We start from the raw sequence: 27,574 nt of genomic DNA, 5'->3' as shown, positions 1-27,574 counted from the left end.
GTGATCTTTAGGAGAGTTTATTCTCACGAAGGATCATCGAGAGAAGTGAATAGTGGGTGTGGAGTCGATAGTAGAGCGACGTGTGCGTGTGTTCCATGCGAAATCGCAATTTCCAGCTCAGACATAATCACGTGGTCCCTGCTTTGACTCGTCGATGTATCTGTGTGTGAGGCATGTATAAGTATATTCTGGGTCATTGTGTTCTCGGTCATCCTGTTCCCCTACGTCCGCTATCTGTGTTGGTTTTCTTTTATCCATCTCCACGAAGTGGGGTTACGAAGGGTGGAGGAGGGGTCAAGTAGTACATATATATGTATTGTATATTCCCGAGGGGGTTGGTCAGGGGTTAGTAGTGGGGTCACGATATCTCTTCCTCCTTCGCTTGCTCCTTTTCTCCTCGTTTCTTTTTCCCCCTCTCTTTTCTTTTTTCTCTATTTCTCCTCGTTTGTCTATTAAGTCCGCTTCTCGCACATGGTCGTACTTGTTATATTATATCGTATGTATACCGTATATAATATATATATGTATATATATATAATATAGTGAAAGCTCGCTCGATATGTTCCGTGGTTACAAGCCCGTGAAAGCAAGAAACACCGGCAAGCGACATCAGCCCATCGTAGCGCAACCCTCCTCTATCCGGAGGGTTCAACTGCCGACACCAGGGTACGTATGATGTTCAACACATTTAGAGCCAATTCGTGTACCGAGAATGCGTTCCACGATTTGTTATGCGTGCCTCTTTTGCTCGATTATCTCGGTGCGTGCCAAACGAGTTTAGCACATATTGCGTCCACGATATCTTTATACTCTTGTAACGAGCTTGTAAAATCTGTTGGAATGATACATTGAGGGATAATCGAGCACATTCGATCCTCCAATTTTCGTTGTTTATTTTATTTCACCGTTTCGTACGATGGATTTAATTGGAAGTATTTTTATGTGTCAAGGATTATAAGAAATTACACGATTTTGTATTAGTTTTTCTTTTTTTCAAAATTAATAGGATACGATTGTGTAATGATTATATAATTTTAGAAATTTTTGTTTACTGATATTAGATTTATTGTAATAAAAAAATTTAATTCAAATAGATTAGAGTAGAAATATGAATGAATTTGAAAGGAGGATCGTATTTTGAAAAAATTTTGATTTGGAAAATTCTTTTGTATTATTTATTGATATAATTATATGCATAAAGGGATTGATTGGAGATTGATTAGATTAATTTAATAATAAATTGATATAAATGTAGACTTTTGCACGTATAACAAATCGTTTGAAACTTTAAGATGTCGCTAGACATCGCTTTTAAGCAGACCTTTCACGCTTAAACGAGTGCACATTATCGAAATTTATACTCCAGCCAATCGTGAAACCTTCGAAAAGGGGGTGGAATGGAAAACCATAAAATATCTCTAACTCTGCTTTTATCTTTCCCTCTTCGATTTAATAACTTCTTTTACTCTTGTTATGATCGATAGTCCTCTCTCGCATTAAAAAGAAAAAAAGAAGAAAATAAAAGAACGAATTCAATTCTCTTCTCAGAACAAAAATAATAGTGTTAGCACTCATATTTTTATTCCAATATGAGAATTTTTGCGAAGAGAATAAATATACAATTCTAATTATTTATTCTAATTAATAATTGAACTTCATATCTGTTAGAAATTATAATTAGTGTGATAATAAATTGTAAGTGATAATACAAAGATTATTTTTACTGTTATTTAATATATAAAAAGATTCGTATTATATTTAATGAAAGAAAAAATTCTTATTTTTGAATAAACAAATAACTATTTTTCTCTCATAATTTGACAATTAAATTTGTAAATAATATCTAATTTTTAAAATCATGATTATATTATAATGATTTTTAGAAAAAAAAATATATAATTTGGAAAATAGAGTAAAGTTTCTATCTTTAAAATTTTATTGTTAAGAAAATTGAGTCGAAAATTTCTTATATATATGTATTTAACTATTACATTAAAGTAAATAAATTGAAGATTTATTTTGAAGATTTTCAATTAGAATATATTTAAAAAATTCAATTTTCTCAACAAGCAAGCTTTATTAAAAGAATTTTTATTCGAAAGATTTGTTTTCTTCAGGAGCTTTTTTTTGATTTCATCATCATTTATAGAATATTCTATGTAAAGTTATTTCAAAAATTGTTGAAAAATTTTTTCTCATATATTTTAATGAAGAATCAAATGAATCATAATATCTTAACATTTTAAGGCAGAAAAGCTATTAGATATAATTGAAGATTTTTTCTTTTTCAAAAATAAATACATGAATTTTTATTTGTCATAATTAAAGTACTTAAAATTTCTAATTATTTTAATAATTTATTTTAAAAAGAAATTCAATTTTCTATATAATATATAAATTATGAATTTAAATTAATTGTTTTTATTTAAATATATCTTTATCTACAATAATAATTGAGATTTATATATTTTGATTTATTTAAAGGAGTACATTAAAATTTTTATAAATATTTTGTACAAATTTCTTTTATTATAAAAGTCCAATTTCATAATTTTTTAAATCAAAATATTACTTTTCTCTAAATTCCACAATGAATATAAAATCTATATTTATGAAATTTTTCACAGATAGTAGATTTCATGAAAGTTTATTCCTAATAAAAGATTCATATCAACTGACCTTTTAAACATCTATACTAAGTTCGTTTAATCATTGTTAAGATATTTCCAGTTTCATCATTTATCTTTCATTATTTATCTCGAGTTTTTTATTTTTTTGTACTTGAATTAATGTATCAATAATACATACAATATGATAATTAAATTTATTCAAATAAATTTGCATGTATTTCATATGTACGAAATGAACATTTCATCATAAACACTTGAATGTTTCCTGAATTTTGATATTGCTAATTTAAAATTATTCTCATGACAACAAATATTATAATTGCAATAAATAAACTAATAATCAATATCAAGCTAATATTTGTTATAAGTTGCTTCAACTTTATCTTCTAAAATTTCAACAAAAATCACGATTCAACGACCAGTAAAAGAAGACATAAAATTTCATTTGAAATTTTACACAGGTAAGAAAAGATAATGAACATGAAACATCGCAAGTGTTAGATAGAAATCTAGTTCTCGTATATCGCGAGAAGACCATGAATTTCACGTGACATCGAGCGAAATAACTCGGATATATTCTCACGGAGAGTGGAGAAGGATCGACAACCGCATCGAAACATCGATTCAAACAATAAATCGCCCGTGTTTTATGCTCTGCACCATCCACTTCCGCTTCTCGCGCGCCATCATCCGTTCTTTCGCAGTTTGGGATGATTACCCAACTTTATGACGCGCTAGCCATTCCGTGGTTTATTCGAGATGAAACGTCACGATTCATCATCCACCCGGAATATATAAAATATTTTCGATATTTCTGGAATAGTTTAAATTTCATTTGGAGCGAATAATTAACGTAGATTTAATAAAAGTTGTTAAAGTGATTATTTCAATATTTCATTATAGTAATGAAATTTAAAGTGAACGAGAAAATTAGATAAAAATCGATATTATTAAAAGAAATGTTTAATTTGTAAATTTTAGGATATTAGAGATTGTACTAAATGTATATTAAATTGTACTATTATAATTATTATTCAAAATAAATTGTTATCGTCGAAAATGCTTTTAAAGAAATAATCTTTAGATTTTAAAAACAATTTTATTTATAAAGATTATAAATATAAAGGATTTTTAAAACTTTTTAATAATTTTTTAGATAATTTTAATATCTTTTTAATTTAAAGACCTTTGTTCTAAAAACCATTAATCATATATTCATTTTGTAATAAAAGAGAGAAAATTATTATTTAAAATATTAAATAATAAATTAAAATTGAAAATAATTAATATTCGAATAAATATATTATAAATTTTAAAAAACTTTATTATGTTAAAAATATATTATTTTCATTTTTTTCAATAAAAATAAAATACGCAATATATAAAGACATTAATATTTTCAATATTTCCTTTTAATTCAAATACAGAGGAAAATCTTTTTGTATATGTACAAATCAAAAATTATTATCAACGATAATTTCTGGATAATCTCATTGGATGGAATCGTTAAATAATCCTGTGTACGTAGTTTCCAGTTTATTTTTCCGAGTTCACTGTGATTTAAGCAAGTGATACAAATTTTAATATTACATATATGCATCAAAAAGAGATTCAAAAGCCATTTATATTAAATTGCAACTCGACGAGCTTACTCTCGTTCGTTTTACATTGATATGATGGACACATAGTAGCATAGAGATATCTAATATTTATTTTCCTCCATCTACATATTTCCTTTTAACAAACATCACATCTTGTTCATTAAATGAACATATATTATAATATTTCTAATATTTCTCTTTGTTTTTTTGTTTTCAAATTGAATTATCGCTCAATTTATAAGGATCAAAATAAATTATAAATCCAATTTAAGTTTTTCTCAATGAATGAATTAATTATCTCTGTCTCAAATTATCATTGGAGATCGATATTATTTTGCTATAATATTGAAAAATTTTCAATCGATTTAATAAATGATAAGTCACATTTCTCTTCATAAAGATAATAATACCGTTCTAAAATTATTAATCTCTTTAGAATCTCACTTCGATTATTTTATTCTTTCAATTAAATTGAATCGATAAATTGCCTCTCAAATTACACGAAATATCGTTCAAATATTTGCACGAGACTTTTTCAATTAATTTAAAGAATTAAAAAAAAAGAAAAAGATAAAAAGAATTTGTTTGTTAAGACACAGACAGAGTTCGCGGACTTAATCATAATAATTTCACAACTCGTATATTCGTGTCGTGATGCGGATAACGTTATAACGCATAAAGAACGAACTATATGATTTTTGGCTCTAAAACACGGGACTCGACAGCTGCAAATTGTCCAGGTCAAATGCTAAGTGAAATGAATTTATCATTTCGTGTCTGAGTAAAATGGATGTCACGAGCTGCAACAGACCTGCCGTGAATTTTCACACGTAGTGAACGACTCGAGAGTACATTTTGATGAAACGGTTCTATTCTCAAATTCCACGTTCAGTAAAATATAAAAGGATTCTCAAACTGATAAAGTTATATTGAAATTAAGAATCGATTCTATTATTCCATAAAAATATCCGGATTTAATTCTTTCAATAGATGTCCAATTTTTTATTTTTGGTGATTTTAAATATTCAGTTTTGTCACTTCCAACGTGAAATAACGTTTGGAAAAATTATAATGGCACGTTAGAAGTGACATATATACGTCTATTAAGAGTTAATTTTGGAAAAGCAAAAATATTCGCTTGAACATTTATAAGAAATACTATTTCAATTGATTAATGACACATTGAAAGAATATTGCAAAATGAAAAATATTAATATGATAATTAATGAAATCTTCAATTTGAGAAATAGAAAAATTTATAATTTAATACATTAAAAATACTAAATTTTTCAAATTGAATTTTACTTTTGTTTTTTTATAATTATATTATTTATTATATTATTTATTTATAATTATATTATTTATTTTTAAAAATTATATTATTTATCTAATTTAGTATTATTAATAAAGTTAATTAAATTATACATAATAAAATGAAATGAATCGAAGAGATATCTAGATAAATATGCACGTTTTATGTCTTTCTTACATTCATTTCATTCCTAGGAAAAAAATGAACTTGTAAATTTTTCCACTAAGCTATGCAATTAATTTAGGAATTATCTCTCTTTTTGCAAAAAAAATATTCTGCAAGCTGAATATGAGAATTTTCATGAAAATTCATTTGTTAAAATATTTTCAGATTAATAAGAATTTTTCTTTATCAGAAAATATATAATATGATCAATAACAATGAGTTGTATGTAAAAAGTGAAAAAAAGAAGAAAAGAAAAAAGAAAATTCAAATAAAGTGAATAAGAAACTGTTCCGTGAAAATGAATTTTTATTTTATATGAATAAGAGTGAATGGAATTTAAAAACGGGCCAACAAAAAGTAGCATTATATCTTTCATTTAAAAATATTTTTACAAAATTGTAATAATTTGAATCGACTGCTCTTTTTTATCACTCGTAAATCAATATTTTATTTCCTCTAATTTATTGTTTTGTAAATATGGTTAATTAAATATAGAGTATATTATTATATATTTTAAATAATAAAAAATCATGTATGTAATAATTTTTATTACTCTTATTATTTGACGTTAAGAAAAAAAATATTTAAATTTTAAAGAAAGAACAAGATGTAAGTAATATTTGAATAAATAAATTATTAATATTTATTGAATGATTTGCATTATATATACTTCAATTAATTTTCGAAATTTATGAAAAAGTAAAACAAAAAAAAAAAAAAAAAGAAATTTTATTAAATAAGGATTTGTTGTTGTAATAAAAGATCATTTTTGCAATAATTTTAATATAATTATTGGAATAAGTTTTTTTATATTCTATTAAAATTTTTTTCTATAATATATTAAAATTATAATTTCTCTCAGGTCAATGATAAATATTTTATCCTGAGATCATTATATTTTCTGACTTACATACTATTTCTAATATTTATCAAAAGAATGAATATTCTGTTACACTTCGATCCTTTACGAAGATACTTTTTATTTGATTTAATTATAATTTTATTTGATTTTAATATTTCAGTCAAAGGACTAATCTAATACCCAATAATTAAAAAATTTTCGATATAGAAAGCAATTAAATAAATACCAAATAAATCTTTGGTAACTGATTATTAATAAATGAAGCTGAAAGTAGCAATTTTTATTAGCATTGCTTCAAAAAATAATAGTTTCAAATTCCTTAATTTATAAGTTGTTATTACAAAGTTACATATTATTATCGTGTATATTTTTAAAAAAGAAAAAAGTAATAAAATATTTTTCCAAAAAACTTCTCTATCATAAATTCTATAAATTGGGAAGCTTTGTTTTTAATTTATTTTTATTTTATTATTCAAATATAAAGAAATTGTATTTATATTAATTCCTGAATTCTAATTCCTAATTCATTTCTTCCTGATATTTCTATATATCAACTATAAATTTCTTTAAAAAAAGCAAATAATAACGACAACATATGTGTATCTTTCTAATTAAAAAGAAATTTTATTTAACAGATCGTAACACTTGATTAATTATAAAAAATTAATGACATCTTTTAAAATAACAAACTCAAATAGAAACGTAGGAGAAAAACATGTCTCTGTGCATCAATTCAATGATAAAATGAAGCAAAATTAACGACTACCCACGAACGAAAATACTATAATTAACGATGGAATATCATCATGTGTTGCAACATGTATACGTCGTTCCATTAACGGCGATTATCTCAAATTCTCCGAAATTCGGACACAGTCGAGCAGAACATATTTAACGAGATTTAATATTGGATAGAATCTGACTACAACGTCGTATGGCATGAATCTACTTGCAAAAGAAAATACATCCACATAGATACATAGAATATCGTCATATCGAGGAGCACGAATAAATAATTCCTCAGTGAACAGTCTGAATCCTTTAAGGTATACTCCTTGCTATTTTCTTGAAGTCCTCCAAGGAACGAACTACATACTGTACTTTAAAAAGACTGTGTAAGATATACAAACGAAAAGCATTAGACTATATTCCAGAGATGTTGAGAAATAACAAGGAATATTTATAGATTTTTTAAAAGTATATTGAAAATCTTTGATGGATTTCAATAATATCTGAAAATAATATCGAATAACAAAGTAACTTTTCATTTTATATATATATAATTTCACTTTTTGAAAAAAGATTTTGATTGTAAAAACAATGAAAGTAATAACAAAAAGATATTACTACTATATTACAAGATATTAATCTAATCGTCTTAATTAATTATCAAATTCACTTTAATCCTCTATAAACTCTCTTCAAAGAGATAATATTATTATCATTACAAATTTTCAATTCGATTTGAAAAATGTGAAGTTATAATCATTACAAATAAATTAATATTATAATAAAATAAAATAATACAAGCTTTGAAATTAATCCAAATTACAAATTATTATTAACACAAAATTCACTATTCATATTCGACAATAATTCACCATTCATACACAATTACTTACAATAGCTATTCACGTATAACGAAGTCATAATAATTATCTATTACACGATTTAAAAAATGTTACACGATTTATGAAAAAAATTCTCAAAGACAAGATAAGTATTCAATTGAACATCATTGTACATCCATCGAGGGAAGGAACGATCAATTAATTATTCTGCCAGGCAGGATAATAAAGTCGAACGTCTTACAGTTCCAATTATGCCTGCCAATTAACGATCGAACACCAACGCGTCAATAATATCGACCGATCGTTCCGTTAATGATGATTACCTCAAGTTAACCGCAATTCAGAAATAATTAAATGCGACGAATTCCAATTCGGCCACAATTACTAGACCTCTAGATTTTCGCTATATGACGTCATACTCTCATCTAGCAATAATGGAAATGGAAGAAAAGAAAGGGTTAACAAAATGCAATTGTTACATCATCTAGTACGTTTTCATACGATATTAAAAATGATTTTTGATTGTTGTGATTAAGCAGATTTCGAGAGATGTTAATGATAATGATGAAGATGATAAAGAAAGATGAAAAAATCTTTGGTTGAAATATTTCTCTTAGCCTTATAACATTGTATAATATTGTATAATATTGTATCATAGTGAGAAATTCAATGATATGATAATGCAATGACAATAAAAATAATGACACATTTTAATCAATGTAAAAGATATACAATTTAGCATTTCATGAAAACACAGCTTAATACATGCATCTCTAGATGGCACAGCAATCGTTAGTTCTTTCCCAATTAATTTTTTTTCTTTTTTATATTACTTTCAAATGAGAGTGTGACATCACGTCACATTAAAAATCTAAAATATTATCTGTGGCGATTATTCGCGTTATCGGTCGCATTTTCGTACGATTCTGAGAGTGAAATACTATTAATGAAACCGCGAGGATCAGCGTGTCCTCTCCCTCGTGTTCGGTTTGTGTTCGACCGAGCGTGACAACAAATTTCGACATTAAATAATACATGTGGCTGTTTCATGCGGTGTACGTAACGAATTTAATTATTCTAGCAACTAGGAACGATCGTTACTTGCGTGTAAACCTATCAGCGACATATTACAGAGACGCGATGAGTATCGATTTTGTGGGTTTTGGAATAAAAATGATGGGTTAAATATATTTAGATTCGAATATTGTTAGAGTTTTGAAGTCTTTGTAAATATATTTGGAAATAATATTTGTTATAAAATCTAAAATTTAAAATTAAAAATAAAGTAAGTTTGAAAGAATACATTAAACTATTGTATTGTGATTGATGATAATAGAGTCAAAAAAATTAAAATAATATCATAGGAATTATATTTTTTGATTTGTTAAATTTTAATTTTATACATAATTTAAATTGAAAAATATAGTTAGTTTCAGATAGTTTTCGTATTATTTATTTGTATCTTGAAAAAAAATTTTTTAAATTTTTCTTTATATAAGATAATATGTATTTGAAAATATTATAACTAATATCTTTATCTTCTTTATTTCTTCTTTTTTTCTTTTTTCATTGTACTATGTATACTGATGATTTCTTATGATAGTAGTATATTTTGTCATATTGTAAAAATGTAAACTTAAACTCTTAAACATTATATATATTATCCTTTTCTATCCTTTTCTATTATATTATACCTAGCAACTTTACCACGATATTTTCACCATGTCCTACAAATTTCTGTTAAACGAATCCATGCTATACGAATATTTACAGTATTAGCTTTTCCGTATATTCAAAAATGAAAGATAAATATTACCTTTTCAAAGAGAAAAATCTTGAATTTATCTAACGCATTATATAAAAATTCATGGTATTTTAAAATAAAATTATTGCAATATTTCTCTTGTAATAAATATTGAATGCTATATACGAAAAAAGAAGAATAAATATTTTTTAAATATTCTAAGAGTTTAACGATATATAATTTTTATATAATGAAGAATGAAAATTTGAATATTTTATAGTTTATAGTTTAAAATTTTGCTCATTACGAAGTTATATTTAAAAAAATAAACTGAAAATAATAAGTTTAAGGAATTTTTCACTTTTTGCAAGTGATTCCACTAATAAAAAAATAGTATAATTTTTTTATACATATTCAAAATATTTAATATAAAACATATATGAATACTTCTGTTATTATTATATATTGTATGTGATATTGTATCACAAAATTGTTCGTAAAAGATTTCATAATCGATCATGTTAATGGAAATTTTTAGTGAAAGATATTTTGTATTTCCTTCTTTCTTACTTCAGACTAAAATTCATTGCGTTTAATACTTTATTTGCCTGTTCATTCATTTAAAAGCCTTGCCCCGATAATCGATAACTGGTATTGTTACAGATTTATCGAGCTGAGCTGTCTAGTTAATCGGTGCTTCATTGTGGCTTGATAAAAAATAAATAATCGATTAAAATTAAAATTTTTAAACTATCATATGTTTCAAATCTTATTTTTTATTTATTTCTTATTTTTGAAACATGTATTATCATCATTCATATATTTCCATCAACAATATATGAAATATTATTTCGCAGTAATATTTTTCAGTGATAAAAAAGTTTGAATTATTTAAAAAATGTGAAATTTTGTGGAAAATAAGTTTAAAAAATATTATCTTTGATTTAATAATTTCTTGATCTATGTTCCTAGTTTATGTTTTAATGATGATAAAAATTATTGCTTTTTTAAGCTTATCGATTTATTCAAAAATATTTAAAATAAAAATGATGCATTGTAATGATTTAAGAATTATTAAAAATATCTAATGATTCTAAGAAAGATCTAAATCTAATATATTTCTAAATATATGTCTATTACGCAATATTGATTCATTATAAGTGTATTTTAAAGTCACTATTATATTCAATTTATTTTTTAAATAACTTTTTTGCCTTATTAATTATATCATGATATTAAGTTTTAGTTAATTGTTGATAATAACAACAAACGAGCATTATATTAATCGAAATTTATTTATTCCTATTATATATATTATTATTTTATTCATTTCTATTAATATTCTATTAATTTTTAAACATTTAATAATTAAATTTATGTCAACTTTTTCAATTTTAAAATATTAAATTTTCATATATTGTACATCCCATTAGATTTTATTATTCTAAACAGTTTTTATTATATAAAATTATAGAATATAAGCTAAAACGAAATACTTCAAAATAAAAGAAAATAAATTATTATCAACATAGTATCTATCGATACTAACATTTTCTTGCACAATAATTATATTAGTAAATGTACAAATCATGTACATTTTCTCTTTTATTCTTCAAATTAAATAAATATCCTATAATTATTGTTATATATTTTTTTAGTTTCTTATAACTTTCACTAATAAAATTAATTCATTTAAAGAGAAACCAATTAACATAGCTAATATATAAAGAACAAAATACAGACCTAAAATTTTATAGCTAACAAAATTTATACAATAATATACATTATCCTAGCATTCTTCCAGCTCAGAATCAACTTATAACCAATGAAACATCGCTTCCCTTTTCCTCTATGCGAAAAAAGAAGAAGAAAAAGCCAGTAAAAACGGCGAGAGAGGACATCTCACATCTCTATCCATCGTATATCATCACCCTTTCTTCCACCACCCCTTTTCTTTTCACCCCACACTTCTCAATATTTCACATATGTTGGTACATGTGCGTGTTTACACGTATTGTAATACACGTAAATAATATAATATATATATATAATATCGTATCGTATATATGTAATATACCTATATTATATATAAAGAACCGAGCTGAAGCTACGAAGCGTGAGAATGAACGGCTATCTATGGAGCGTTGCTATTGTGTTGCACTGAGTTCTTGTGTCGGACAAAGAAGCCTCGGGAGGCAGCTCATAGGCGTAGGATCGAGAGGACCTCCTTTCTTTTCTCGTGGAATCGTGGGATATCGTGGCAATCGTGGGATTCGTCAATGCCGCCAACGGACCCCAAGCGCGTTTTTTCATTAACGCCATCGTGGAGAGAAAATCATCGAGCCACGCTACTCGCAATAAATAGAAGAAACTGTATCGTCTATTTCACGACATATTATGAATTACTATGTCTGGCGAGGGATGCGATATTCACAATATTAGATATTTTTTTGTTTCATTCGTTGACGTACGTTGTTAAGTTACAATCATCGAATCTTTCTCGCGAAATGATTACTTATATAATAATTATCAATAATTGATTAATTATTAATAAGATGCAAGGTTTTCAATTTTTGAAGATATTTTGGGATTTTTAAACATAAATTTTTTTTAATATGCTTTGTATGTGCTTTGTTTTGAAGTAATTTGTTATTGGGGATAAAAATTATATTTCTGAGGATTTGAATTTTTTTCTAAGAATAATAATAATATTTATGGATTGGTACGTTTTAATAATTATATTGATGTAATTATTATTTTAATTTTCTATTTATATTTTTTTTTTTGCAAAAATTAAATGTTGAATGATTGTATTAATAACTATATTATCATTCTTCACTTCATTGTTCAAGTTTTATTTTACTTTTAATATAAGTACTTTACTTTTAATATAATAATTAATAAACATTTTCAATTTATTAATACCTTGATTTAAATTATACTATTATTTTATTTCAATATAATTATCGTGATAATATAATTTATATTATCAATAAAAATTAAACTTTAAACGATTGCTCTTCTATTTTCATTTGATGGAACATTTTCAATAATTAAAACGTTATTTTTTATTAACGAAATTCAATTTAAATCTTAGTTAATTAAAAGAGAAACTATTCAATGTAATTTTATCCAATTTGAACAAAATTAATCGACGTATGAAATATCAATTTCAATATTACAATCAATAGTTTATTCAAATACTATGGAAAGTTAGTTACGTATTATATTATAAATATCAAATCACACTCAATAATTAAGAAAAATTAAAATAAAAAAAATTACAAAAATAATAACCTATTATTGCATCCAATGTAACCACTTCGCAAATACAATAAATATTTCCCAAAAAACAATTGAAAATTCGATTTACAAAAAGAAATGCAGACTTAAAAAATTAAAAAGAAAGTAAAATACAGAAACTAAGAAATTTAAATTTCGTTTCTCTCTCCACGACGATTTATCGAGCGTTAGGATTGGTCGCTTTTGGATCGTCCATTGGCGGTAATTTCGAAGCCACGTTTGTATCGTCCAAGGAAAATGGCGCAATAGATAGCGCCATTAGAAGAATTCGGGACCAGTAAAGAGAGTTCTTTTTTTTCTTTTTTTTTTTGGTGCTTTGTGTGTACTCTGAGCGTGTTTAGTGTTTAGTGGAGACAGTAGTGTACCTGGTTGCCGTCGTAGGTCCAGGATCCGAACTTCATGTCACAGTGTTGGTCGTCAAAGGGGAACCAAGTGATGTCTATCTTGCAAGTGCTCTTGAAGATGCCCGGAGGAACGTACAGGCAACTGCCGTTATGCGTGACTACCACGTTTGTTTGGTATGTCCCGTCGAAACCCTCATCCGCACTAACGTGTTCATATCATATAATTAATCATCATCATCGATCTCGTTCGCGTTTTCGTGCTTATCTCATTATTTCTATCGTTTCTCGTGATTTTATATCGTCGATATTTTATCGTTTTACACGGATATTTCGTTCAATTTTAATCTTTGCCTTTTATTTTATATCTTCTTTTATAATTTATTGGCAAGAACAAGATGATTGGTTCAGAATCATTAAATGGTTAAAGTTTTTACTTTGTTTCGTTAATGAGAACGTAAAGCATTTAGGCAATCGGTTTTGTTATGTAGATGTATGTTAGAATTTGTCATTTATGAATATTGAAAATGTAAAAATAAGGAGATAGTAATTGATGATTGAATTATTCGTTGATGTAAAATTGATTGATTAATTCCAATGTGTCCTATGATTATAAATAAATTATTACAAAGAAAACAATGTTTATTTTCAAATATCATATGTATTTGTAACATTTATTAACAATAATTAAAATAAATTCTTTATTCTATTAAAAAATTTAGATCATCATAACAAAATATGTTTTAAAATTTCATCTTTTGTTATGATATATTTATTATTAATAAAACAACAAATGTGTAAATGAGTCTTAAATAAAATGAGATAAATGAATAATAAACTTATCTAGAAAATTTGTTAGAATTGAATTCATTAGAGATATAATTAATTGGTATTTAATATATATTCGAAAAAAGAACGATATAAATATCTTAGAATATATATTTCGATACGAGGAAAGACATGTCAAATCAAATAGCCAAATGTTAGCAATGCAGAGTGTATCAATAATTAATGGGTATTACATTAATGATTGCATAATCATGACACATATACAAATAAATCAGTGCTGCACTGACTTTTCAATGTAAATAGATAAACGGCTGTCAGAGATTAATTAATTGACGACAATTACCTTAAGTTAATATCGATTTGACGTGATTATCATAATTTATCCAAAACACAAATCATCATCATTTCTATCGTGTTAAAGGCAGGATAGTCATAGTTTCCAATATACCGGTGTTATTAGATTTAAATGAACTGTGCACACGATAGTTTTGATGTGCAATAGGAGATGAGTGTGATCCATGCTCAATTATCGAATTTAAAATTTTATTATTGTGAAATATCTAAAAAGACAGTAAAAATAAATCAAAATCATAATAAGAAATGAAATTAAAACTTCTGATATTGCACATAATAATTTTTTTTATTAATAAATTTTCTTGAACAATTGAAAAATTTTAATAAAATTATTTTTACTTTTATTGAATTTAAGATTTGATGAAATTTAACGAATAAAATTCTTTTTTTGAATTTTCTGAGGCAGATTCCTAATTTATTTATTCTATTTATATTTTTGTCATCAAAAGTACAATATTATGCAATTATCGTAAATGTGAATAATTAATCAAATTCAAAAAAATTCACATAAAAAATTATCTATTTGATATTGGAAAATTTTATAATTATAAATGCATTTTTTTTATAGGACACATTGGAAAAACAAATGAAGAACGTACAACAAGTAATAACAATAAACAATAAAGATTCGATCAATACTTTAATTTTAAATAAACGAATAAATATCTCAAAATATAATAAACTTATACAATATCTTTTAAAAAGAAGTTTTCATTAAACAAATCATCATTAGCTTCAATTAACCAAATACTAAATCGAAACCTTTAATTATAATTTCTCACGAGGAAGGAACGAAGCTCCTTCCGCTAATTTAACGTCTTCATCTTGATCTTGCCATGCAGATCCTTGTCTCCGATCGAAACGAAGATTTAACGAGGATTATAATTATATTCGCGCGGAACTTTATTAAAAGCGCGGAGTTTCATCTTTTTTTCATCATGAATCAACGGGCCACGGTTCATTTCCAGAAGATCGACGAATCCGATTAAATCCGACGAAATGGATCTGCGAAATACCGAAAATTACGTCAGGGCTGGCTCATTGTACCGATTTAATGTTTCGATTATCGAGCTTTTCGTCTCTTTGTTGTCGATATTCGCGCGTCCCTCTGCGAACAGCTGCACGCGGTTTCCGGTTACGGCGCGCACTTAATAAATGTCCACGATATATTATACGCGGCGAGATTTATTAGGGAATCCATACATTCCCAACCACCGCTCCTTCCTTTTTCCCCCTGGATAATTAGTCAGCTGCTAGATAGAGGCTTCTGACCTAATTTCCAACTATTGGAAACGTTATCTTTGAGTAATTGAAACGAGTCGGTTTTGGAAGGATGACGAGACACTTTGGAAAATTATTAAAATACTTGATCTTTCGTTTTGTACATTTTTGAATGCGCATTTGTGGTTTATTGATCAGTTTATATATTATTTATATTTAATAGTTGTTATATAGATGGGTAAAAAATATGTGTTAATTCAAAAGAAACTTATATATAGAGAATTTTATTAAGAATTTATGTATTTTTTGTAAAGTTTTATGTTTTGTATAAATGAATGTATTAAATATTTAAAAGCAAACTTTATTGACAAGGAATTTGAATTAGAAAAATATTTTCTGATTGCGATATTCTCTTGATTTTACCATTAATTAAATTTTAAACGAAGCATCATTGTTAAATATTGAAGATATTCAAATGTATCTGCATCAAAGAAAATGAATAGAAATTCAGAAAATGCTTTTAAAATTGTTTCTTACAAATCGAAATCTTACAAAACGTTGCCAACAATATATTCTTCTATCATTGTCTCATTATTTTTGAAAAAATTCTAAAGAATACAGAAATTTCGAAAATTGGAATAAATAGAAAGTGTAATTAGTGAAAATCAGATTCTCTGAAAATAATTTATCGTATAATTTATTGTAGTTCAAGAATCGTTTAAACTTTCAATTGACAAGTCAATTTAATCACTTCGGTATTTCAATAATCATTTAATTGGTTTGTCAATTAAAAGTTTCGAACTTAAATAAAGAGATTCTTGAACTTTATGCCAACACTCGAATAAATTTTCCTTCAAATAAATTAAAATGATTTGTTTATATGCAATTTGGCATCTCTGATTGCATTCTAACATTGAATGTTCAAAATATACATTTTCACATACAAACAAGATTCATTTCAATTTCATATCACTTTTTTTTTTTTTTTTAATAAACAGATATCAATCTCTAGGAACAAAAATTCAATCGTATCAAATGTTTCAAATATTTATCTTGAAACATGTTCGATCGAAATAGATTTCGTAACAGATTCGAGATAGATAGAATCCAAGAATGTTCTTATAATTGTAGCGGCAATTCATATTGCTCGTATGAATCGAGAAAATTAAAAAGCGTTTGAAGAAGAAAAAAGAAAGAACGTTATAACAAACAAAAGAAAAAAATGTATACAATAAACCGTAATTATATTCAAAAATTGTACAGTAGAAATTGCAAAGGAAATCTTTCTCTAATTTAAACGAAATCACCACCATTTGCTTAGCAATTAAACCAGAAAATGTGTACCATTGTTTCGTACACAGGTCGATTGTTCTCACGGAAGAATAGTGCAAGAAACAGAAATTGAGTGAAACAGAAATCGTATGCACACTGATAATATATAACCATAATTTTCGAAGCAACTCGATAATTCTCGAATTAACATTAATGAAACATTAAGGGAAAAGTGGAAAAACTTTAATTTTAAAACAACGCGACATCACCGTTCCCACAGATGGAATAATGCACGGATACTGTTGAGAATCTCTGTGATTTCATATGCATGCAAATGATCGAAGGATCGCAAGAGTGAAATAAGTGGCAAAGGTCAAAGTTTAAAATATCGTGAGCTACCAGAAACTTTAATACTTTCGTTCGATGGAATACTTGTCCAAGTTGGAAAGAAGAAATGTGTAGAACGGATATTAAGTATTTTCAAATACTTTTCGCGTATAGAGAATTTTCCATCCTTTGCCTGTTTAGAAAGTCGGAAGTTAGAACGGAAGCGTTTTTCGAAATCTTCGATTTTAACAATTATAGTGATGTTTATTCGAAGAAGAAGAAGAAACAGCTCGAAGAAATATATGGACAATTATTTATTTAAGCTATTTTGTACAATGTAAAAAGTTCTGAAAATATTTTTAAATATTGACTTTATTTAAAGAAATGTGCAAAAAAGATGCATACGTATATTTTTACATTTACAATTTTGTGATATGATAATCGAAATGAACCTAATCCTATTGAAATAATGAAATGATTCTTCCACTATATCTCCATTTTGAATAATAATTAAATTGAAAAGAATTACAAATTTATATAAAATCAATATTACATTACGTTTTTTAATTAAAATTTTCCAATTTCACGATTTCAACAAATACAACGGATCACGAAGAAAAAAATTCGTATATGAATTCGATAAATATGGAATCATCTTGCAATGCGGATAATATCTCGAAATATTTACAGCTCGCATTTCTTCGCATCTGGCGAGGAATATGCAATTTGTGCAATTCAAGGGAAACTGCAAAAGCGGCTGTAATTGACATCGAATTTCTCGGTTTTTCACAGCGGTAGCTGTTACATAAACTTCCTCTTTTGTTTGCCCTCGATGCAACGATGACAATCGCGACGGTTCCTCTGTATTTCTAGCGTTGCACATTTTAAAAACAAAGAAATGGAAAAATGGAAAATCACTACCTGGTTCAAGGGTTCAACGGATTAATCGTATTGCTGAGAAAAGAATGGAATGATCCACGACCGATTTTCAGAAAATTATTTCGAAACGATTTTCTTAATATATTTCGAACATATACGTGGAATTCTTATTTATCTTTATTTAAAAAAGCATTATTTCCAATTGAAATGTTCCACGTTTATGAAAATTAATAGATAAAAATTTAATTTTTTTTCTCGAGTGTTGCGATTACTAAGATATTCGATTATTTTATTTTTTAAAAACATTCGATGATAATCGACGATCAGCGAAAATAATTCAGAATAATCAAACCAGCAATCCATCTAAATATCACAATATACGAATGCAACGAATTCAAGGTACATTCGCAACATTCCACAGTTCAGTTTCGACTCTCCTATTCGTCATTCGCCATTACAAAGCGTGGGCGGTGTGCACCACCGTTTACGAATTCTAAGGAACGGCCTCTCGTCGATTGTTCCTCGCAGCACAAAGGCGACCCCCGCCTTCTATTGTCTCCCGTTTCCGGGTGAATCCTGTCCTCCCAAGATCACTGACCCTTCCATCCTTTCTCTCACGACTCTCTCCCTTTTTATACACGCGAATATCTGCGCTTTCGAACGCGCGATATTCACGAGAGAAGAAGCAACGTTGAGCAACAAGTAAGTCGCTAAGAGGAGGAAGCATCTCCTTTTGTTCCATCGGATAACGACCATCCTCTCCCCATTATTTGAGGACATTTAAACGATATTAACGCGACGGCCACTTAGCATCGATTCGCCCTAATCTACGTGGCCGATCATCCTTTCCAAGATTAAAGTAAAGCGATTGACGGGGATTGCGATTCATTGATGGTTGATCGTTGTCACGTACGTGGTGAAAAAGTTTAATTGACGAGAGTTTCTGAAATGTTGCGATGCAGGATGAAGGAAATAAGTGTGGAGGATCGATGAACCGATTGTTAATCAGTTTTATGGATATTCGTGAAACGTCTTTAGAGATTAAAAGAAATATTTACATATCAATTTTTATATTTCTTTATATTTATAGAATTGATGTTTCAAATTCTATGAGCATTTTGTTCTATAATAGTATAAATGTATTAACTTGAATCTTATTTCAATAATTGTATATAAAATGTATATTTTTAGATTGAATCCTTTTGAATTTTTACATGGAATGATATTTTCCATATAAAATAATCTAAATTGATTGGCAACGTTTTGATTTTCATGAAAAATCTAAAATTTGTAAAATTTGCATATCATAAATTTTGACATTCAACATTCAATTGCTAGAAATTATATTAAAAAATAAATTTCCCATAATATGTACTGTCTATTAAAAAATTATATGATAAAATCATTAGAACTTTCGCATAAATCATTAGGATAAATTTTTATAAATACATGAATGCATCACTCGAATAAACTTACAAATTGTACAAATTTCAAAATATTTTCAAATTGATTCGAAGAACAAATGCACAAATGATGCTTTGCTCCCTTAGAATAATAGAAACAAAATCATATTTATAAATTCCTCTGCTAAAAAATTTCCAAAAAGTATCCATCCTCCTTTCAATTAAAATCCAATGTCACATCCCACGTTTCCACCCCTCAAAACTGATCTTCCAACCTACTTTTTCTATCTTTCACAATTATCCAGAGTATTGTAAAAATCTCTCGAAAGCCCCAAACGTAAAAAATATTCGGTCAGAGGCGCGCTCTAAACAACCACTCGTAACAGAGACCGGGGTAAACTCGGTATCCACCAGCTTTACTTGTCAACGGCTAACAAGCCAGCTGTCCGCGAAAGTGGCGTGGCTCGAGACAGAATTGCCACGTTTGATCCACTGGAATGGCGGCGATCGATTCAACCCTCTCCCTTCCTTTTCCGCTTTATGTCGCGAGTTTAAACGCGGATTTCTCTCGTTCTTCGACTTTATCGAGGAGGATTAACCTCCAAGAGGACGCGCACACGATTTCGAGCGGGTTTCGTAAGAAATTCGTAAGAAATTTTTGAGCGGTTGAGGTTTCATCGACCTTGCCACGGAACCCGCCCTCTCTTCTTAAGCACTTTGTGCAGTTTCCAAGTGAGGAGAAGAATTTCCTCCAGCAACGCACGAGAAACTTGGGCCGAGTCATTTTTCACGGGACACGCGCGAATGTGGACAGACAAGTCTTGATTTTAGTTTGAGAAAGATCGTGTTTCGATAGAAATCGAAGTAAATATCGTTATTTTGATCCCTTCGTGTGTTTAGAAATAAGAGGTGACCTCGATGTTTCATTATGAATAAGCAAGATAATAATTTTGTTAATTTGTAAGTTGTTGAAAGATCCATTCTTTAAATTTAAATTATTAAGGATACTTTCTCATAGAATTTTCGAAGATTTAAATTTTCTCTTTATTATTGATTATATTTTCAAAACGTAAATATTGGAAAAAGAAGTTTTAAAATTTGCTTCATTTTTTCACATTGAATCACATCCTAATTAATCGAGTTAAAAATAGCCTGTATATATTTATTATTATATAAATATATGTAAAAGTTGAAAGAAGTTTATTTATGGCTGGTTTGGGGATTGCAAACAACTTCTCGAATACCTCCAATGATACCCACGCATGATTTGTAGATTATACAGAATCCCTGTTGCAATAATTTTAAATAATTTGTGGAATGAAGTTAACTATTAATGTGCACTATAGTTCATTCGAAGTTCTTTCTTATTCCATTGGGAAAAGTTTGAATTTTTACGGGGATTCCATAGTTTAAATTATTGCTGAGAATTTTAATTTAACAGAATTCCTTTTACATTATTCTTGCTTTTGCAATTTATTTGCATTGTAAAGTATTAATCAAGAAAATAATTGCAACAGAATATTAATTTATTATGAAAATGATCTAGATTACTATTTAAAACGAAATTTCTTATTTCAATTACACAAATATCTAACAATAAATAAAGTAAAATTAAATGAAAGAATTTAATTATTAATAAATTAAAAAAATATGTGGTAATTAACACTGACCAATAATAAATATCTAAATATTTTATATATATTTACATCACCATAAATAATTGTAGTTTAAAATGATAAAGACCTCAACAAAATAAATGATTAATTTTTGGCAATAATTAACAATGATTTACCAAGCAAAAGCCCATACAAAAATAAACTTTTTTTTTCCAGAAGAAACTTTTCTTTTTTCCCACATTTCCATTTATTTTCGTCAATTTTACGCGCATGTATACGCATGTGTATGCATTGATAGAAATTATTATACAACCATCAACTATATAATAGTAGTAGAGATGTAACGGGGCAATGGACCGAATTCTAGTTCAACCGTCATAAATGTCGGGCAAACTGTCGTAAAGTTAAGGGCGCCAAATCACCGTGCACGTCTATGCACAGTGGCGTAGCATTAATTCGCTGGAAGCGTGCTCGAAACTCACAACTCACGATGCTCCCTAAACGCGTGCGTGAATATTTTCCAGTGGAAATTTGATATTACACCCTTCTCGACGAACCACTTTACGACCACGTTTTACGACAGAAATGCATTATTTAGGGCGGAATAATTTCTAATGGAACCCATCTTTGTAATATCTAACGAAATGATATAAATATACTTGATTTAAAATCAATAAACTGTGTTCTAGAATTTAGGATAGATAGAAATTTAGAAAATGAATTAAAGATTGTTCGATTTTGTTTCCACTGGATGTTTAATGTAAATATAACTGTTTTAGAATTTAGAAAATTTTTACTTAATAATTATTTTTTATTCATCAACAGTAAGTGATTATTGTATTTACTCAATCAACTCACTTGTTGATTATATGATAAATATATTTTATTATGCATTATAGAAACGAATTATTTTAAGCATATTATATTTATTGTTATCAATAACTCTTGAAGATATCTTCATCTTATCTCTATTTATAAAATATTTTAGCAGAATTTTCATAAACTTTATATTGTGTACATATTTAAAACGATTTTTCTCTATTCTCTTGATAATAGATATTCAGATTTATGGCTTGGGTATCATCCAAACGAGTGTTTCTATTAAGCTCTGAATTAATCTGAACACTGTTGCTGTTCTTTCAACAACCACCTGAGTATACTTCATTACCTGTTAATCTTCTCCAATTAATCAAACCGCAGGGGATCGTTATTTTCTAAAATATTAATGATCCTTTTCATCGAGAAGAAATCATCTGTACATTATATCTTGATCAACAAATTGTTTTACTTATGGATTGTATCGTTTCCATATAAATTACATACATAAAACATTTTCATCGAAATAAAATGAAATAAAAAGTATTTAAATTAAAATTAATAATTTTAAAGCTTTATTAACCTAAATTTTATGCGATATATATTCTTTAGATTCTTTAGATTTAATTAAATTTAGTTAATTTTCAATTTTTGAATATAAATATTTTTGAATAAATATTGAATCTATTACAAAAAAGAACTAATTAGAATTTTTCTTTAATTAAGACAGAAGTTACTCTTACATTATATTATATACTTTAATCAAATGCAAGAGAAAAATTAGATAGAAAGTATTAATTGTACGATCATTCAAATGAATTCTATTAAAAATTAATTGAATAAAATTTATATTTAACATAATTATATTATATTCTTGAACGAATAAAATTATGGTAATTCGATAAAGTTATCGATATATTTCAAATTACAAAACATATCTACAATTTAAATCGAATTATCGTTAATGAAGTCTTTTCTCAGATCTATTTCGATTGCAATTTAATTATTTTTCTTCAATTCGAACATATCCCTATACAAACGAAATCACAACAACTTTTCAAATTTATAACTCTCATCGATTTGCCGGCAAATTTCTTCTCTCCGGCAAATAAACCAACACATTTCACAAAAACTTCATATATTTAAACAAACGATTCACCAAAGTTATCCAAACACGGGCGAATCACGAATCCCATTCAAAATTCTATCTTTCCAAAAAATCCCACAATCAAACACTTCCCCATCCTTCCCAATCGAACCATTTCTTCCTGCGATCGTTCAATCATCCTCTCGCTCGCGATCCCCTAAAATCAATTTCCCCAAACCAGCCACACGATTTCAATCAGCACTCGTATACTCTATATATCCAGTGTAAAACCAACGTATAAAATTAACGCGTTAACAACGGAAGGAAATTCTCGAATATCTCTGTCATCGATATTCCCTATTAGAATAAATATCGTCGAAAACGAATGAAAATAACTGGAGTTAGAAGAATTTTTCTTATTCAAGAATAACACGAATAAAACTGGGTGAGAATAGTCTACAACAAAATTCAATTCTCACTTCGAGGCCCGTGAAAATATCTTAAATAATAACTCTTCTGAATGATTCGAATCTTAACGTGAAAAATGATCAACAACGCATCGATAACATTATGGATAATCGATAGTCACTACTCCGAGTCTGCATAGCTCGTGGCAAATCCACGCGCGTGCCTGTCCACATACGTGTCTCGCGTGTAGATGGATCGTTGTACTCTCGCTGTGCTGGAGTAGTTGCGTTCGATGGTATTCCATCCGCAGGAATTCGGAAACGTAGCTACGTGTTGCGCGTATTTAGAGGGGGCGGGTCTCGGGCCCGGTGCTGCGGTGGCCCGCAGTGACGGGGTGGCCTGACGTCGCGTCTCTATTAATTATTCACATAATTACAGCCGCCGCCCAGCTGCGAGCCGCTGTTCGCCATCGCCATCGTGTCTAGCGATTTCCGCCTCGCGATCCGCATCCCGAATTGCAATGCAACGGGTGGAATGCGCCCTCGAACACGTCAAAGGCGAGGGTGTGTCCTTGCACGGTATTTATCAGACATCGTATTGGGGCGAGGGGTTCTTCATCCTTCGATGGGGATCGATTGGGATTAACGATCTCGAGACTTGTTCTACGATACTGTTCTTCAATCGTGGCTTTTGCCTAAGCTGATTAAGCCGAGTGATCGCTTGAAGGGGGTCACCGTGTAACGTGATTATGACGAATTCGACGAAAGGAGAATGGGGTAAATCCGGATTTTGCGACGATTCTTGATGGTTTGAGGATTGAAGGGGTGATGATTTTTTTATTAACTTTGCTTTTAGGATTTTATTATTTAAGTTCGTTTTTTATTTTATTTTATTAATTAATTAGAATGCCGAGAGGATTACTTTTTTTGATATCTTTGCATAATTTAATTAATATTAGGGGAATTTTGTAAAGTAGAGAGTTAGATAATAAAATCTTTTTCATAATAATAATGAAATAAATAATTGTCTTATTCAATGAAGATAATACAAACTACTAATTATAATGAATTATTTTACATATTTGTGATATTATTTATATTAAAATGTTCATATTATATATTATATATTTAAGAATGTAATAGATAATATATTAAATGTTAAAATTTTAAATTGATTAAAATTGATTGAGAATTTTCGAAAATGATAAAATGAAAAATATATCTTTATAATTATTTATAAATCTGAATTGATCTCAAAAATATTTCCTAAAATTTTTATCTACATCTCTTTACTTAATTATAGAACTGTGTAATAATTTTTCCAAGTGCTTCCTTTTAAAAATAACATGCTTAAAATTGTAGCAACATGTTGAAAATCTTATTTACTATATAATTCCCTTTTCGAAAAATATACCTACTAATAACTTCACTATAACATAAAAGCGTTTATTGCAGTTCCACTTCTAAACGAAACGAGACGTTAACCGACAGAAAATAACATAAAAATAATACCAACAGGTTTTAACACTACTCGTGTATTTAACACTTGTTAAAATTCTTGAAATATATATCGTCATATCGCTCATTAAGGTATCAAAGCAAAAATGTTTAAAAATGTTTTTATGATGAGTTGATGAAAAAAAAGTATTTCGCAGGAATTTTCTTTACTATCAAATGTAATTTTATTTAAATATCTAATATTATTATTTTTACAATACGAATCAAATACAATACGAAAAGAAAAAACATTATAACAAGTAAAAATTATATATTACAGAATGAAATATGTTTTATTTGTTAATGAATTTTGAAATGGTTAATTTTCATGGAATTTAATTTAATTTTATTTATGAATTCTATTTAAAAATCTAACAAAAGACACGAGACATATAATAAACAAAAAGAAATTTTATAAAAAAAAAATAAAACAAATAACGAAAGTGTAAAGAATTATAAATAATAATTACTCTAATTACTTTAAGTTGCAATATTCACAATTGCAATATAAAAATCTGTAGTAATTATTCGAAATTCGATATTAAGTATGTCAAAATCAATGTAACAACATAATAAAATTTGTTAACGTATTGTTCGTAATTCCGCAACATATTCCTAACGAAAATCGTAGACAGAAATGAAATTTACCTGGACAAATATGGACAGTGAAATTCGTCTGATCAAACATCGAACATACATATATACATACATCGTTATGTTAACATTACGAAAACGTTTCCCAAGTAACAATGCATTTCCTCTGAATTTTGCACTGGATTGAATTTCACGTTGTCCGATTGGATTTCCATATCTCTTTGACATTTACATCATATGTAAATTATTACACGGAAAAAATTATTTTATCATAAAGAAGTTCTCATATTTTAATATCGAACAAAATGAGAATAATTTCAGAGATACGTGTAGAATATTTCTTCAATATTTCATACAAGACAAAATAATTAATAAACAAATATATGGAACAAAAGTTATTTGAACAATTCGCAAGAAAGTAACGAATTAATAATAATTATAACCTTTCACGACTTTTACGATTCCTAAGAAGACATCATTTCATGTATCTTCTGTACAACATTAAATTTAATAAAGAACTGAATATCGAAGTATCAATAATAATTATTATTCGAAATAAATTCCAAATTTCTCATTAATCAGTTGTAATATCCAGTCACGAATCAAGAAAATGAATCTTACAATAAATCCATCTCTACTTCACAGTTCTAATCCTTATTTCAAAATCTACCCACCAAGAGCAATTCGATGGATCCGTATAGTAAAAATTTCGTAAAAATCTCATCAATTCATAGCCATGTCGTGGCGAGGCGGATCGTTATGTACATTTGCGAAGGTGTTCGGACGAAACGGATTTTACGGGCTGTACGCCAGTCCCAAAAGCTTCAACCCTCGGGTTATAGCAGCTTAAATTCAGTAGTACCGGCTAAAAGTACCTTGAAGCAGGATTCGCTTTACGGTTTCGCAGGAAACACCTTTCTCTTTGGAAGAACTACTCGCAGTAACTGTTCCCCGGGGTATGTACACTGTCTCGCTAAATGGGCGCGTGTTCTAGTATTATTTTTGTCTAGCACGGGAGGATGAGAGCAAGTCGAAAGTACGTGTCAATGTACCGATAGATTTGCTTTTCCTTACGTTTCTTCTCTTTGAGCCAATTTGAAATATAAATATTAAATATATTATTTATTAGGAATTTTGCCAAGAGAATTTACCGTTTCTTTTTCTTTTTTTTTATAATTATCGAGAAAAATTTTGTAATCAAAAAAGAAACAATTGTGAACAATCGTGGAAGCGATTCGATTAATCATCTTAGATCTTGTAGATTTTTTGTGATATAATATTTATAGGAACAAAGTTATTGGATAAAGTTTGAATTTATCGAAGAAGAATCAAGGATTCTTAATTTCTTGATTTCGCGAGAAAAAGAAAAAAATTGATAAGGATGATATGAATTCTGCAACGTAATCGAATTTTGTATGTATCGAGGCTGTTTATTTTCCTTTCCGTGTTTATTATTGTTCATGCATTTGCTCATTTGCATTGGAATTTTAAATTTGCATATGGTTTGCCATGCAATGATATCTCCTTATACCTTGTACCTGCTTTTTTCTTTCTACAATAAACATCTTAATGTTACAATATATATACGCGATGTTCAAATATTATACGCGATCATTTTTTAATTAATAGTTATTATATATAATGTAACTATAAAAATTATAAATTTCAAACGCAATCACCAAGAACCAGAACTAAGATTAAACTAGCTCAGTGAAATCCTTTTTCAAAATCTACAGATTCTTAAAAGTCACTAGAACGCTACCAATGTCCGTAAACGAAGTTC

At 27.8% G+C, this 27,574-nt stretch overlaps 1 protein-coding gene across 5 annotated transcripts in view; it reads right to left on the bottom strand.

The window, feature by feature from the left end:
- The window catches only part of LOC107997516 (neuronal acetylcholine receptor subunit alpha-7), a 367,007-nt gene that overhangs the window by 155,613 nt on the left and 183,820 nt on the right, over positions 1–27,574 (bottom strand). For all 5 annotated transcript variants that reach the window (XM_028666579.2, XM_062071768.1, XM_017056162.2 and 2 more), the window contains one exon: positions 13,554–13,734. In XM_028666579.2, the coding sequence (XP_028522380.1) occupies positions 13,554–13,734 (181 nt within the window). The remainder of the gene's footprint in view (positions 1–13,553; positions 13,735–27,574) is intronic.

This window comes from Apis cerana, linkage group LG2 (assembly GCF_029169275.1).
Source record: "Apis cerana isolate GH-2021 linkage group LG2, AcerK_1.0, whole genome shotgun sequence".
Taxonomy (NCBI): domain Eukaryota; kingdom Metazoa; phylum Arthropoda; class Insecta; order Hymenoptera; family Apidae; genus Apis; species Apis cerana.
The sequence above is the reverse complement of the archived record's forward strand: the minus strand, read 5'-3'. Positions and strand labels throughout refer to the sequence as shown.